Source organism: Notothenia rossii, assembly GCF_949606895.1.
Source record: "Notothenia rossii genome assembly, chromosome: 5".
NCBI classification, from domain to species: domain Eukaryota; kingdom Metazoa; phylum Chordata; class Actinopteri; order Perciformes; family Nototheniidae; genus Notothenia; species Notothenia rossii.
Window position 1 is genome coordinate 79594229 of NC_136903.1, and position 16181 is coordinate 79610409.

General features: G+C 42.2%; 1 protein-coding gene across 3 annotated transcripts in view; it reads right to left on the minus strand.

The window, feature by feature from the left end:
- Positions 1–115: 115 nt before the first annotated feature.
- Positions 116–16181, minus strand: part of LOC307039347 (histone deacetylase 7-like) — a 41450-nt gene continuing 25384 nt past the window's right edge. For all 3 annotated transcript variants that reach the window (XM_079681315.1, XM_079681317.1, XM_079681316.1), the window contains 12 exons: positions 15965–16085; positions 15820–15869; positions 14375–14482; positions 14086–14141; positions 12388–12475; positions 11299–11418; positions 8724–8821; positions 5402–5520; positions 4343–4476; positions 4159–4243; positions 2509–2647; positions 116–2413 (listed from right to left, as the gene is read on the minus strand). In XM_079681315.1, the coding sequence (XP_079537441.1) occupies positions 2371–2413; positions 2509–2647; positions 4159–4243; positions 4343–4476; positions 5402–5520; positions 8724–8821; positions 11299–11418; positions 12388–12475; positions 14086–14141; positions 14375–14482; positions 15820–15869; positions 15965–16085 (1161 nt within the window). In that variant the 3' untranslated portion in view covers positions 116–2370. The remainder of the gene's footprint in view (positions 2414–2508; positions 2648–4158; positions 4244–4342; positions 4477–5401; positions 5521–8723; positions 8822–11298; positions 11419–12387; positions 12476–14085; positions 14142–14374; positions 14483–15819; positions 15870–15964; positions 16086–16181) is intronic.

Genomic DNA, 16181 nt, shown 5'->3' on the forward strand with positions numbered 1-16181 from the left:
TAGCTTTCGGCTTTCAGTCCAAAAATTCCCATAGGACAGGAAGCCGTGGTGAATTTACCGTTAAAGTGAAGCAAGTTTATATGTTTATAGGAGTAAATAAAAGCTCTTATGCAAATTAATAGAATTAACCTTTATTATGGATTTTTTTGGAAACAAAAATAGTAGAAAAGACAAAGGCAGACAAAAAACAAAGTCAATATTTACACTTTACATAGTCAGTTAAGAATGAAACTGGCCTTTCAGTTTGTTAAGGCTACCTTCACAAAGGTTGGTCAGCATGACAATTCAAGGCACACAGGCGGACAATTTGGTCTCTAAGTACGCACAGGGTTCATTTTTGATATCAAATATAAAAATAAATCATTTGCATTAATTAAGACAAAAGATAAGACATATGATATGTCAGGTCGCTGCATGATTTCTTTTGTAAAATTACAAAAGCTACACTCGGATTGTCCTTCATGATATGGAGCTGAAACTCGCCATCATTCTTTTTCTTCACATTTTCATAACATCAACAAAGATTCGTTTTTGGATGCGTACACAATGCAACATAAGTGAAGGAACAAAAAATTAAAACATACTGCATTTGAAATCCATAGCACCGTCTTCATTGCGTTACACAAGTAAAAAGACAAAGAATCTGAATGTATAAATAGTTTTTTTTTCAAGAAATGTGTTTATATATCCATCCTGTTCTTTTGGTGCTGTTCAACTGTTTGGATAGAAAAAAGAAAAATTCACAAAGTCTTTGAAGTTCTCTAAGCCATGCCAGTCCAGGGACGGCACATTGTTCTCATAAACTTTGGTTGCGCTTAACCTGTGTCCAATTGCACTGTGGGTATTCAACTATCTCAGTGCTATTGCTCTATCTTAACTGCTAAAATCGTATGTTTGGTCCGGGGCGCAAAAACATCCCCGCTGCTGACAGTAAACAGAACGCTGCCTGCCACGTCAATGACAAACCAAGGACACGTCATATCCTCGTTATAAAGGAAATATAATGAAATAAAAAAGTACAGCAGGAATGCTCATCCACAGGTAGAAACACTGGTCCACTTAACAAACATCATCAAAGTTCAGATTTTAAGACCCCTCCCATCCTGAGGGTAAGTGCACTTTAGGTTTGTCTTTGAATGATCCAAAATGTGATCAGCATCGTCGTATATACAATCATTTTCTGAGTGGTCACGCTGTACTGAGGCATCATGGGTGATTTGCGTCTTTGAAGACGTGTAAAGAATCTCCTTCTCCCCTGATATTGATACTCCAATGACGAGAAGTATTAGCTCTTCATTTTGACTAATGCCACTGTTACAAAACTACAGTATGTCTACACTTTAAAGATGCCCTTCATCAAAGGCTGCTTTTATCTGCCGGGGAGCCTCACCAATAACTGCATCCGTCCACAGACTTTCTGCATGTGCTCGCCCGACAGGCCAAGAAAGAAAGAAAAAAGCGATTTAAGAAAATATTCAGACATAGAAAAGAATATGAAACACATGCATGTCGGACTTTACTGTAGCTTCTCACTGGATTCTTAAACATCTCCGGCTGATATTCGCAGAAATGTGTGCCGAAGGTCAAATGAGTGAATTTTCAAAAAATAAAACATGAACAAACAAGACGTTTGATTGTCAACATGGCCGATCTTTCACATTCCAGAACGGCGCAGTGCAAAGCGATCACAAGATCTTTTTCTTTCATTGGAACTTTGTCACGGTCGGACAAATGACATCATCATAGTGGGACGCGGAGGATGTGTCTGGTCTCCGTCACCGGCACGTCCTGTGGGGATGACTCCTTCTGCTCAGAGTGATTGGCTCCACTAAGCCAGGGTGACCTTTGACCCCACCTTCAAGGTTACAACAGTTCTTGTGGGAGTCATTTACAAGGTGAAGTTGCAGAGCTGTGCTTTGTCAGAAGTGAGTTGTCAGCTCCTGATGCTTCAAGAGAGAGCATTAATCTGGCTCTCGTTGTCTTTCTTAACTTTTTCTCAGATCAGTAACCAACGCTCCCTTCAGGACAACACGTAGAGGCGTCATGAGAGAGTATGAATGTTGCGCAGGTGGATGTTGTATCTCAGTGTGTGTTTGAAGTAGGTCTGCAGGTGGAGGAGTGTTTGGGAGGTGATGAATACAGTGGAGGACATCTGCTTCCAGTGATAGTCCAAATGCTGTGTGTGTGTGTGTGTGTGTGTGTGTGTGTGTGTGTGTGTGTGTGTGTGTGTGTGTGTGTGTGTGTGTGTGTGTGTGTGTGTGTGTGTGTGTGTGTGTGTGTGTGTGTGTGTGTGTGTGTGTGTGTGTGTGTGTGTGTGTGTGTGTGTGTGAGAGAGACTTGGTCAAAGGTAGCTGTCAGTAGACTCTCTCCTCAGAGAGAATCACCTTTTTCTGTCCGTTTTTCTTCCATTTCCCTTAATGAACGAGAGGAGAAGAAAGACTGTGAGATACATGAAGTTCAGTACTGTGATGTGGCTAAAGCAGAACATATTGGATATGTCCTCCTTACTTGTCAGGGGAAACTCCCATTGACAGTGAAGCGATGGCGCTGACGGCCTCGCTGTCCGAGTCTCGCCTCAGCCTCCGTCTCTGCGCCTGCAGGTAGGACAGGTCCACCGCCGAGTCCTTCACACTGTGCCAGTACTCACCTGCAGGAAGCAAGGGGAGAGAACAGAGGGAGAGGAGGAGAACAGAAAGATTAATGGCCTTGGTATTCCAGTGTTGTTTTCATTGAGGCTTGTTCCTTGAGGGAAAGTGCCTGCACTGCATTAATAAAAAAGCAGTTCTTGGTGTTTGATCCACCAGTTGTAGCGGTTTGATCTGAATATAAGCATTGCCTGTCACATAAACAGCCTCTGGTCTAAATATCCTTGTTGATAATTTCAGAAACTCAAATGCAATCCGTTCTCTCAGGGTCTCCAGGCTCCTGCACAGTTAAACCAATCAGTGTTTTCCAATGTGTTCATCTATGAGTGTGTGTGTGTGGGTGTGTGTTCTGGCTATGCATGGAAATAACATATATTTCACCCCGGGCCTAAATTATGGACTTAACATTCTTGCGGCTTTGCAAATATTTTTAATTAATCTAATTTGGTTGGGATAACATTTGTGTGCAATCAGGAGGGGATGTTGCGAAGGTCGTGTGCCAGAGAAGTGTTTGAAGATAATTGGAGCCAGGGCGGTCGTGTGAGTGTGTGTGTGTGTGTGTGTGTGTGTGTGTGTGTGTGTGTGTGTGTGTGTGTGTGTGTGTGTGTGTGTGTGTGTGTGTGTGTGTGTGTGTGTGTGTGTGTGTGTGTGTGTGTGTGTGTGTGTGTGTGTGTGTGTGTGTGTGTGTGTGTGTGTGTGTGTGTGTGTGTGTGTGTGTGTGTGTGTGTGTGTGTGTGTGGGACGGCTGGAGGGAGGGATGGGAGACAGGGAGGTTAAGGAGGAGAGGTGTCCGGAGAGCAGGAGGGATATGCAGAGAGGAGTATTGAAATGTATAAAAAATGTGATCTTAAACAAGAAAAGTGGATTGAGAATTGAGAACTTTTTTTTGACGCTGAAGGTGTGTGATGTCAAATGAAACAAAAGTAGCAGAATCAAGGTTGGTAGCGTAAGGTTCATTTAAAATCTAAATGTCTTTCAGAAGATTCAAGGAATTTGTCTGTCCGTGCGGTGCCTGCTGCGAGTAATATCACATATGATTTTGGTTTTAAGGTGGTGTCGTGCATCAGGTGGAAACACAAGTGAAAATCATTTTTTTTTAAACGTGAGGGGCATTCCTGCCAGCCAATCTGCACGTGCAACATGTTATTCCATATAGTGCCCAGCAGCCCGCTCCGAGCGTATATGGTAGCCTACTGTTCACGCTGCGAGTCTTATATTAACGTGTCAGGCCGGGTCAGGTCTGGCATTGATTTAGTGATAATTTGCAGGTAGCGGGTCGGTGCTGAGCTCTGCAGGTGAGCGGCTGGAAAGAAAGACTTTTTTTTTTCACTCCACTGACCTATGTGAATATAAGATGGAAAATGTGTGTGTGTTAACATGTGGCTTATTACTTTGTTAATGCACCTGAAACTCATCACTACAGAAAATACTCAAATGTCTAGGTGTTTTTCACGGTACTCTAATTCCTCTGAATACGTCCAGCTGTCGTTGTTGTTTTTTGTTGAGTTCTCACCCTGAACCTGGATGACTCTCTGCAGCGACTGGACGGCGTTCTCACAGGGCTTCTGGTCCAACACGGACTGGGACAGAGGCTCCACCTGGGAGAGGGCAGGGTCAGGGTTATAGGATGGAACATACTGTGTATCTCTACAGACACACACACACACATACTGTAGGTTAACACACACACGTCTCACCTCCATGCCCAGCAAGGCGCTGACGCAGGCTTCAGAGGCGTCACAGATGGCTTTGAGGTCATGCCCCCCCTCCAGAGCCAGGACCACCCGACCCCCGGCCAGAGACATCAGCTGACGTGTGAGGAAGCCAAAACCTGGACAACAACACACACATACACACACACACTTTGAGTGGTTCCTTCATTGTTTGGGAAAAGTTCTCAACATTGAGGTGATTGAGGTCGCCATCATGAGTTCTGAGCTCTTCCTGACTTATAGATACCATTCACTTCCATTCAGATCAATATTTATTATAAACAGATCTTTGCAGATTTAGAGAATAAAACAATAAAAGAAGAAGTTCCTGACAACAAACATTTTCTCAAATCAGTGCACAAATTACCGTAAGTCTAAGTTCTGTATGAAGTTGCACTGAATAATTTTTGTTTCAATTAAAACATCACAAGAGGCCAAAATGTGCCATCCACAATTCTATTTACCTGAAAACAGATTTTCAACTGTGAGGTGCGATTAGGCTTTATGATTTTTTTAATGATTTTTTTTTTTTATGAATTTAAACTGTCTATTAACGCAATCCTGCTTTATGTCCCTACATTGAAAACATGGATATTATAAGGAAATGCAGGACAACTTCTAGCTCTAAACAGAAGTGAACTTAAGACCTTTTTCGATCACATCTCTACAGTTGCCCCCTTGTTCGAAACCAAGCCCATATTCAATCACGACTATAATTTAGGTCTTAACCAAACATCTGCTAAGTTTTGTGACTGCATCTTGAACGGTTGTGACGCTTCTGCGGTGACAAAATCTCTCCGCAGAGATATAAACACATGGCAGGGTTCTGAAAACCTCCCCTGTGGTAGTTCCCGCTACAGTAGGTGTCCATGGACACACACAGAGACCCGCAATGTGAAAACAATATCCACATCGCTGTCTCGGCTGGTAATAGAAAACAACGGTTCATATGAGGCAGAGGTCATTCTAAGACTTTCTCCAGAGACATTATTATTATGCCGTTGTCTGTGTGAGAGTGTGTTGTCGGGGTTGATTGAGGCTTACACTTTGCTGTGACTTTGTAGCCTCCCAGTGACGACAAATGTCCCTCGACGGCATCAAAGCCAGCGGACACCAGCACCACATCAGGGGAGAACTCGTGGGCGATGGGCATCACCACAGCTCTGAGGGGGAACAGAGGAAACAACACGCTGTCAAACCAACGCTCTATCCTACATTACGTCCATTCAAGCCCTGTGGCCTGGCTGAAACAAGATAGTACATTCAAGAAATCATGTTTTCAACAGGTGTTCATCGTTTGTGCAAGAAATGCAAACTTGGAACAGTGCATACTATATTGTAATGTGAGAGAGGAAGTCATTGAGGGATTAATTTAACATCAGACCGGACTGAAAAATAATAGTTATTGAAAAGAACAAACTTGGTTTCTGTTTTAAAAAACATCACAGGGTTGATTGATTTGCAACTGGAACGCTTTTACAGTGAAATCCCTTTTTTTCTGGATTGTTAACTGCAAACATTTACTTCATTGCAAACTCCATCCATTTAAAAAGGATGAAAGATAAATTATCAAAGGCCTTGTGCAAAGCGCTTGATCTCTGTTCTCGATCCACTCCTGGGTAGCGGCCAACTGTAGAAGGTGGGGTAGCTCCCAGGTGTGAATGTGTGCAACTGTTTAAATGTGAAGCAGAGCACTACTAAAAAAAAACCTTCCTGGGTATATATATTAAAAAACGGTCAGAGCAAAGCAAATTTAGGGCAAGTGGAGAAAAATGTCTGTATTTGAGAGTGACACGAACAGATAAGAATGGGACCCTTGACATATCTGGACTGAGACGCCCTCATACTGACTGCTCTGCTCAGGGGAGACCACTTTCCTCTCCTCAACGCTCTCCTCCTCACTTCCTCTCGTCTCCCGCTGCCAGTTATTTAGCAAGAGCGCACGGCCCATGCCGCGTTTGATTCTCTCTCTCTCCTTCTCCCTCTCTCAGCGGCAGTTCAAAGGCGTTTGTGTGCGTCTGGTTCCTATTAGGAGCTCGTCCCTCTTCTCACGTCACTGACAGCCAGCCATCTGGGATCCATTGGGCCTAATTACGCCGCCTTTGGATTCCCTAACAATGCACCCCCCACTTCTTCTCCTCTCTTCTGCTCTCCTCGTAGTTTGTCATTCGTCAGTAGCCACCTTAAAAAAACCTATGAAAATATGTGCATGCATGTACATATATATCTAATGCACCAGGCAAAATGTATAAATGACTAAAAACGTCCTTTAGTGTGTGCTGTGCTACTGGTGATTAGACTGACCTTAAGATCTGACCATCATCTAAATGGTCCACACATGCTATGTCATGACACTTAATCTCAACGCAGCTGAACTTTCTCTTTATTGAACGAGAGTCCCACCGCCACTTCTCAACCACATTATTTCCCCTGTCACTAACACACACACCCAAAAACAGAGACACGCATCATCGACGACTGCCAGTTTTCTGTTCCATCATGAACAGAAAACACATAGTCTGGAACATCCCACCGTGTAAATCATGTTTTCAAATTGAATTAAAGTGCTGGCACCAGGCTCGATGCTTAATTGCATAAACATGGATTCTTGATGCATAAAATGTTGCCTGTAAAGCGTGTTATGCATTTATTTGCACCAGTGAATCCACAGAATGATGGAGAAATCCCTCCTGCGATGTATTTTGCTTTTCAAAAACGTTTTTTGCTGCACTTTTGCAAAATGACCTTTTTCATATCATTGTGGAATTTGTTGCTTTAATTAGATAGTTGATACTGGAAGTAAATGACACGCAACAAGGGTCTTCGGGCGGATATGGGCCCCGGACATCACAGCTACTTGGTATGTGCCTCAAACCACTGGACCACCGGGACACTCCTCCTCCTCAGAGCTTTGATACAGGGCAAAGTTTCTCGGGCTAACACACAATACGGTACAGTTCTGCAGTGCGGTCGACTGAGGAAGTTTTACACATGAAAACACTTGCCTTTTCCCAAACTGGATAGAAAATACCAAAACCAGACGCCTGCTCAGGAAAAAGACCAGTTGTTTCTTAATTAGCATCCGAAGCTCCAGTAAACACTGGACTTAGTGTTTCCGAGCCTCTCTATTGGCTCTTCGGGTTTTCTTTACCAGTATGGGTTAGCTCATTAGCATCTTTCCTTTGACGAGGGGCCCACCCACTGAGTCGGCTGCATGCAGAACTGTACAGAGCTCACATCATGTTTAATTATCTGGTGGCGAGCCGGTGTTGCTGACAGAGTTTGTTACCGTGTAGAGCGGAACCAAAGTATATTCATTCAGGAAAAATTAAATAAAAACTGTGGTGAGAGCAAAGGTTAGGTTTTGTTTTTAGCACAACAATAAACGGAAAGTTGTGGCTTAAGGACGTATCTATGTTTTGAACACTGACAGCAGTTTTACTAAGAAAATGAAGTTATGAAATCTGTTCCAGATCCTACAGGTAATCCGTCATGGAGAAGGAGATCCAACATTGCATTGTAATTGTATGATAATACACTCTAAAGTCTGTCTCCCACACAGGTGTTGCATCCCACTGGACTTCAACCAGGAGGAGAACAAATAATGGCTCATTGTACTCGTCCTGGCACACACTCTTCTAATTCCTGTTCCTCATGAATATAATATGCTTTCTGCCTTTTCCTGACCTGGCTGGTTCTGCTCTTCTGTCATTGTGTGGATCTGGTGCTTTCATTGGCTTAACTAGCTCACCACAGTTTGGTACTGTGCAGCATACCTCAGGAGATGTTAATTTGACCACTTATTATTTTATTTAATCTTGTGTTGAATGTCATTGTTCATCATATTGGTTTAAAAGTATCCTCATTATCTTTTCAGACATTTTCACTTGACTAAAAGTCTTTTGTCTCAGTCAACTAAAAAGTTTTAGTTTTTTTTAGTCAGTGAATATTTGGGCATCGACCATCAGATCGTATGAACATTTGAGTCATTCTAGTCTCGCTAAAATATAACTTTGTTTATTTGTCCTAAGTTCTGTTTTTGTTATGGTAAACTTTAACTTAATTAAGATAAGTAAGTTACTCAGAGTCCTGACTGTGCTCATTGTGTATGAAAGGGAACTGGATTGTTAAAAATAAAACTAGAGTCTAAAAATAATTTATCACCACTTTGAGTCAACGAAAAATAAATAAATGTATTGGTATATTTAATTATATATATTATGCTTTTGGTAAATGTTTGAAAGAAAGTGATGTGTAAGTATATGTCATTTGTAGCAAAAATGGGCTTGAACCTGCAGACACAAGAACAGACCAAGCACATTTAAGAAATAAATATGAATGGGCTGATAAAGGCATGTTTATTTACCTGAATGCAGCCAGGTACTCCGCATCACCCATGGGAGGGTTCAGACCCCCCGTCCATCCTACGTTCACATTGAAGCCCTCGCCTGCACCTGCACCCACCTGGATGAAGGGAGAGATGAAGGGAGAGATGAAGGGAGAGAGAAAAGGGGGGAGCGGGACCAAGAGAGAAAAAAGTCTCTGTGAATGTCTAGAAAAGTTAACTAGTCCCAGTGGAAGTTGAGAAACTGCGTGAGGATGATATATTTGTGTCAAATGTTCACAAAATAAGCACGGCCTGTTTCAAAACATTGCATTGCACCAATCGAGGAAAAGAGGCTGAATCTCTTTAAGGCAACACCAGGGAGTGATTACGATTCCTAAATGAAAGACGGGTGGCTATTAATTCAACACCCCTGTCCCTCCATTTTGATTTTGATACAATTTGTCAAATAGGCGTATAAATCAGTCCGAGCCACAACAGAGCTACAACCATTTAGGATTCCCCAGCTTTAGGTTATAGCCATACTGAGAAATATTTCACTTTTGGAAATTGCTGCCTGATCTTGTAAAACGCTTTATTTATATTTTATTTGTATATAACTCGACTGTATACCATGTGTTCTGTATGTACATTTAGTTGGTTCGGTGTGTATGTCATGACAAATAAAACCTAAATACTACTCCACATGACTCATTTAGATTTGATGAGGTACTGTAAATGATTTTAGTGGATTTTATTTGCTGTATTGAGATTGACGTGTACTCCCAAAATGCCAGGCAGAGTGGATGAGGGTTAAGTTTGACCTCACATATTTGGGGCAGAGAGTGAACTGAGGCCCGGGTCTTGGAATGAAGGTTTAAAAGATTCCTGCTTTTCCCTTTGTAGTCCTGCTAGCAGCCATTTAGCCATTCTCAAAGCCCTTCACCATCAGTCAATGTGTCAGTTAGAGAGCAGAATGAGGAGCTTGATTGACACAGTCTTGGCAACAAGGCGTGGTAATTTCCTTTGTGTGTGTGCATAAATATGTGTGTATGGGTGTGAGAGGATGTTTGAAAGAATTCTGATGAGCATCGCAGAGCGTCTGTCTCCATTCTTCTCTCAGTGGACGGGATGTTCACAGGGCAAACTAAAAACACATGAGGCCTCCTGTCCTTTGCCAACTGGTAATGTACCCGCATGGACGCGCCCGTGCACGCCGACACACACACACACACACTCACACACAATTCCTGCCTTTGCTCCAAGTCTCTTGCACTCTTCTCTATCCTCTTTCTCTCTTTCATGTTTCAAGAGTTGCTGGACTGGATTAGTCCGTCGCTGGTTTCTGTGTGGTACTGTGTGCTCTCTGTTATGGCTATGACATCACACCCCTACCCCATGGTGTGTTATATACCTACACGGGGGACAGCTAGACTCCAGAGGTTTACCACACAGCTCAACAGAGGCTGAGGGGCCACTTAAGGCGAAGCCACATCCAAGTCAGCAGAGCGTTTTATGTACCGTCCCTCATCGGGGGATTTTATGGGAAAACATTGACTATTTTATCCTCATTATTGTGGGGGAGGATGGGAGAATGAGAGGAGGGGATGTGGGGGATAGAATGGGTTGTGAATGCCACCGTGGGTTGGGGTCAATTCATCTGACTGGGGATAGTCATCACACTTGGTTTCTGGTAAGACCGCAGGCAGAATTCATAGGCATCTCAATTTCCTGTATGCAAACATTGGCATGCAATCCGACTGTACACATCCTGTTGTGAACTTCTTACATCCAAAGCTCTGAAGTTTCTGCAATAAACTCCAACAGGGGAAATAAACCTGCTGCACACACAATCAAAGTGTGACGGGGCTTACGACGCAAATTCACTGGATAAACATATTTGTAGCTTTTGGAAAATGCATGTTGAAGTCAAAAAGTTGCAGGAATCACAGGCAGCAAATGCAACAAGTTTATTTGAGCTATTTATTTTAAGATGGAAAAACACTAAAAAGAAACCCTTAACAGACATTTTCCAATTAAACTTGAAGAAAGCACTTTGTTTTAAGATTTAATAGAAAGATCGCATTGCTAAGATTCCAGTGGTCAGTTAAGTTAGTTTTTATCGTATCACAAGAACCTCGGTTTAACACCTTAATCCACAGCAGGATAACATACATGCTAACCTGTCCCACTTCCCCTCTGCACTGCAAATTATCCATCAATATGACCAAATTGACGATATCATTGAGGCTTAACATCATGCAGATTATTCCTGGATTTATTATGACAATCATTCTTCCTGTTTTGACATATAGTATATTCTAATACACAAAGCTCTTGAGCTTCCTAATGTCCCTCTGGAATCAAATAATTAGACAACATATCCGTGCCCACATATCTTCACATGGGTGGTATTATCATGAAGTGAAATATATTCTCACGAGTCAGAGTGAAGGAATCCTCTGGACGAGGAGAACCTGCGTTGTGTTTCTCATGTGTTACTCTTTTGTTCTTTTGTTTTCACAAGGTACACACAAACACACACAAACACCAGGCAGTTACCATGACAGCACAAACAAAGCACAACAACACAACACCGCTGTGAAGGACGACTTACCTCACTGGGATGTCCACTACCAGGAAAGAAGTTGCCGTTGTCATAGCGATGGAGGGAGATGTACAGCACGCTCGGGTCATTATAGAAAGCCTCCTGGGTGCCGTTGCCATGGTGAACGTCCTGGACAATGATTGGATGACAGGTTAGGAAGTTGCGGTGGACATTTAAAACTTCAATTGATATTTTTTGAATGAAGATTTGAGCATATCATATTTTAGGATGTGTAAACATTGAAAATGTTCTTTTTTCGAAAGGCGTAATGTCATCAAATATGGAATGAAGCAGAACATCATAAGGAAGAAAATGTTGTGAATCTTGGAAATAAGCACACATGATTACATATATTGACTTTACAAAGCTCTGGAATTAGAATTTCAGTTTCAAGGTTATGGATGAAGTTTCAAAGCTTGGACCTATCTGGGAAAGCCATTATGGATTCACATATTTGTTCAAAACAACTAAATGATCACAACTCACAAAGGAGAGAAGAGGATAGTCCACTCTCTAATAATGAAGTATACATCAAAATACATGACCCATAATCCAGAGCAAGGTCTGTAAAAACCTGGAAAGCTTTATCTTGTCAAAGGGAAATGTGTTTAATTCTTAGAAGCATTTTTGATGAAGCAGGTAGTAATTAATGTTGATGCATTAATCTGTCACAGAGCACAGTGTGTATAATGATATGGGACAGGCTCATATACACACACATGGTGAGCAGAGAGGACCACCTGGCTGCGGATCAATATCTGCATGTGTGTGTTTGTGTGTGTTTTTATATGACTGTGTGTGTTCATATGTGTGTGTGTGTGTGTGTGTGTGTGTGTGTGTGTGTGTGTGTGTGTGTGTGTGTGTGTGTGTGTGTGTGTCTACTCTAAGTATACATGACAGTTCAGATCTGACATGGAGAGCAGAGAAAACTTTGAATTATTAAAATAAATGATTAATAGAAATGCTACTGTAGGGGGCTGCTCTGCTTCTGGGACCGTGTTTGTTTGCCGTGATACATTTGTGTGCATGTGTGTTCTTCGTCTGTTTATTCCTATCCATGTGGGGACCAGTGATGCCGTTCATGCGGTGAGTCCTTACCCAGTCCACGATGAGGATCTTGCTGACGTGGAGTTTGTGTTGAAGCTGCTTGGCAGCGATGGCCACGGAGTTGAAGAAACAAAAGCCCCTGTGGACAAACAGACCAGGGAAGAGAGGAGGCCACATGTTTTTATCAGGACATCTTCAGCAAATTAATATCATACAAACACCACATGGAACTTAGGAACCTCTAAGTCTACAGTCACGTGGCGTCACATGGTGGCTATTCAGTCCAGCAGTGAATAGAAAATATATTTAATCAAGTACCATACTTAAGTACTGTTTTGACATACCTGCACTTTACATGAGTATGTCAATGTTATGCTTCTTTGAACCAAATTTGGTCAACAATACTACCCGTTAATACCTTACATTACTTTAATATCAAATATGTATTTATTTGAGATAAAATCAGGATAGTATAATATAATAAGAGTAAATATAGCTGATAATAGTTCTGTACTTCTTTATTAGTTTAAAACTTTTACCTGTAAGGGAGGATTTTAACACCGTAGTATTTCTACTTTTACATATGTAAAGGATCTAGGTACTATTTCCACTGCTGACTGACAGTTGCTGCAAATATGGGTGAAATGGATATTTCATTTCAAGGTGACCTCTACTTTATTTCCCAATGCTGACAAACAAACTGTATTTCTCATGTCAATAACATTATGCCGATTCTATAATTGTACCTCCGAGAAATGCAGAATTCACATATTTTGTGACGGATAGAAAACTGAGCTTATCATAAAATTCCCTTCTTATTCCAGATGATAGCATAGTGTGAATTGCTGGCAGGACGTTTCAGAGAAATGCACTGACAACTTGGCGCAGCAGTTCCCTCAACACTCGCTGTCTACAGTATAGGTATGCAAACAAAAGTGTTGATGTATGAAAAACAATGGAGGAATGTTGGAAGTGGCAGTGTCAGCATGGGTCGTAAACTTTGCCTTTGTTTGTGTGTGTGTGTGCGTGGACGGTATATCATATAGGCTCTCCAAATCTGCTCATCAAGAAAAGTCATTATCATCCCATAAATAACCAGTGACAAGCACTGCTGAGCACACACACGGTCCCAGCTGTGGTTACTTGGCTAATGCCTCCTATCAAAGACTGACACAAATCTATGCACACAAAAACACACACGTACAGTGCACGCACACACACATGCACGGCCTCTTTGCTCTGCTTTACTCTGTGCCTTGAAAGCTTAAAAGAACCCGAGTGGAGGAGGTGGATCGCCTCGGGCATCAGTCAGGTAGCACACATCACACATCACACACACACACACACACACACACACACACACACACACACACACACACACACACACACACACACACACACACACACACACACACACACACACACACACACACACACACACACACACACACACACACACACACACACACACACACACACACACACACACACACACACACACACACACACACACACACACAGAGAGACCTAGACTCTCTCACTCGCTCAGAAGTGTATCTGATCTCTAATAAATCCTTTGAAACACTTTGTAGAGACCTCCTGGCTCCTGGTATGTATACGTTGGTTGGTGTGTGTGTGTGTGTGTGTGTGTGTGTGTGTGTGTGTGTGTGTGTGTATGTGTGTGTGTGTGTGTGTGTGTGTGTGTGTGTGTGTGTGTGTGTGTGTGTGAGTGTGTGTTGCTGTACTTACAGAGGGGAGGAGTGGTTTGCATGGTGTCCAGGAGGCCTCACAACTGCAAAACCATTCTGTGGGAGGAAAAAGCCAAAACTGTAACACCTTTCTGCTTTCAGGGGTCGCACGGTTCACATCTTCTGGCACCTGGCCAAATAGATGCTGTACTACTATGTTCATGTCCACCATCTTGCTACAGAAGGAGGGTTGCTTAAGCAATGTAGTCTTTACTTAATGGTAGTTTACCGCACAACCTGTTGCAACCTGATAATAACATAAACATGGCATTTACTGATAAGAGACACACCTTTAGCTCTCCTTGTGCCACCTTCAGTGCCAGGTCGGTGACACATCCTGCTGCGACACGGGAAGCTACCCACGTGTGAAGCTCGTTCCAGACTGTATCGATGTCAACCTGTGAGAAGAAAAGGGATGAGATACGTAGAGTCAGTCCAAAGTCAGCCTCAGATGACGATATTTTTTATATTCATCAAAACTGCACTGTCTTGACTGATCCATAAAGAATTCCTGAGATGCAGTCAGACCAGTACATCACAGTGACACTTAGAAATGCAATTCAGCAGGTTTAACCACATTTCATTAAGTCCAGCTGCTGTCGGTCAATGAGTCAGCTCATAGTTTTGTTTATGATGATCCATCAAATTGAAACGTACATAAAATGAAATGTATTTTTAAACGCACTTTCTTATTTTTGAATAATAATAAATAATCATTATTTGAGTGCAGTCTATTCTTGTATTGTATTTGAAACAGTGTAAATATATGGGAGCAGACCTTCTTCTAGTCCTTCTGTGGATGCTAACAATTGTATAGAGTCTTATTTTTTTTCCCACATCATCATTCTCTTTGTTATTCTATAAGCCCCGTGTTGTGTTACTCCATGTTTCAAAACTCACTATGGTGGTGTGCTGTGGTGGAACAATGAAATCAGAGGAATTTCTTTTATCACAGACTTTGCCATCTTGTTCCAATCACCCCTCTTCACCAGAGCAGCCAAGGTCCGGAAATCCAGGCGGATCAGTCGTCTTATCAACTAACACCCAGCCCCCTCCTTCTTCTCCTTACTCTCCTCTCCTCCTCTCTTATCTGCCTTTTCTCATTGTGCAGATGTACAGACTTTTCAGGGCAGTTTTATCTGTGACCCGATCATCAGGCATTTTAGGTCTTTGTATGTCTCCTTCATTATACCTTCTTTCATGGTCGTTTACATTGAATACATTCTATCCTCCAACTTTAAACAATTTATCTCCTTCTTCTGTATTCTCCTCCCCTGTTTGCCCCCACCCATTCCCTCTAAATAAAGTCTAGCTTCACAGTCACGCACCCCTCCAAGCTACAGTCTCTATGTATACCCTCTTTTCTTCCTTTTTCCTATCTCACCTTTGTACCGCCTTTGATTTCATATTTGGTTTCAAAGTTATCTTAGCCAAAAACAATAGCATTAGCAATTTGTACTATTATTAGTTTAATTGTGTAATGAGGTATAATCAGCCATGTCATGTTTGCTGTACGCAATTTGGTAAGTGGAAAGATTCCCACAGGACTTGTACTTTTAAAATGGGTAACAATGTGTGTGTGTGTGTGTGTGTGTGTGTGTGTGTGTGTGTGTGTGTGTGTGTGTGTGTGTGTGTGTGTGTGTGTGTGTGTGTGTGTGTGTGTGTGTGTGTGTGTGTGTGTGTGTGTGTGTGCGTGTGTGTGTGTGTCTTTGTATGGTGTGTGCGTGGCACTCACCCCGACTCCTCCACATGGTAGCATCACAAAAATCCGTTCAGATAAGATTCCTGCAGAAGAATATGTTTGTCATTCAACTGCCATGGATGTTTATATTACTATTATAAGAGCATCATTATTTTATTCTTTTTAATATTGATTTTACCAGCCAGTTTACGGTTGTCCAGCTTGAGGCGGTTGAGGGGGTTGGTGCCGAACAGAAGAACATGTTTCTCTGAATGGACTGACTGCAGCTCCTCTAGAGTGGCCTTCCTACTGGGGATGCGCTACATACACACAGAAACAAATACAAACTGCTTATAATACTGACTCTTGGGGTATGGATCTTCCAGTGTGTGTAGTGTGTTTGTGTGTGTTTGTGT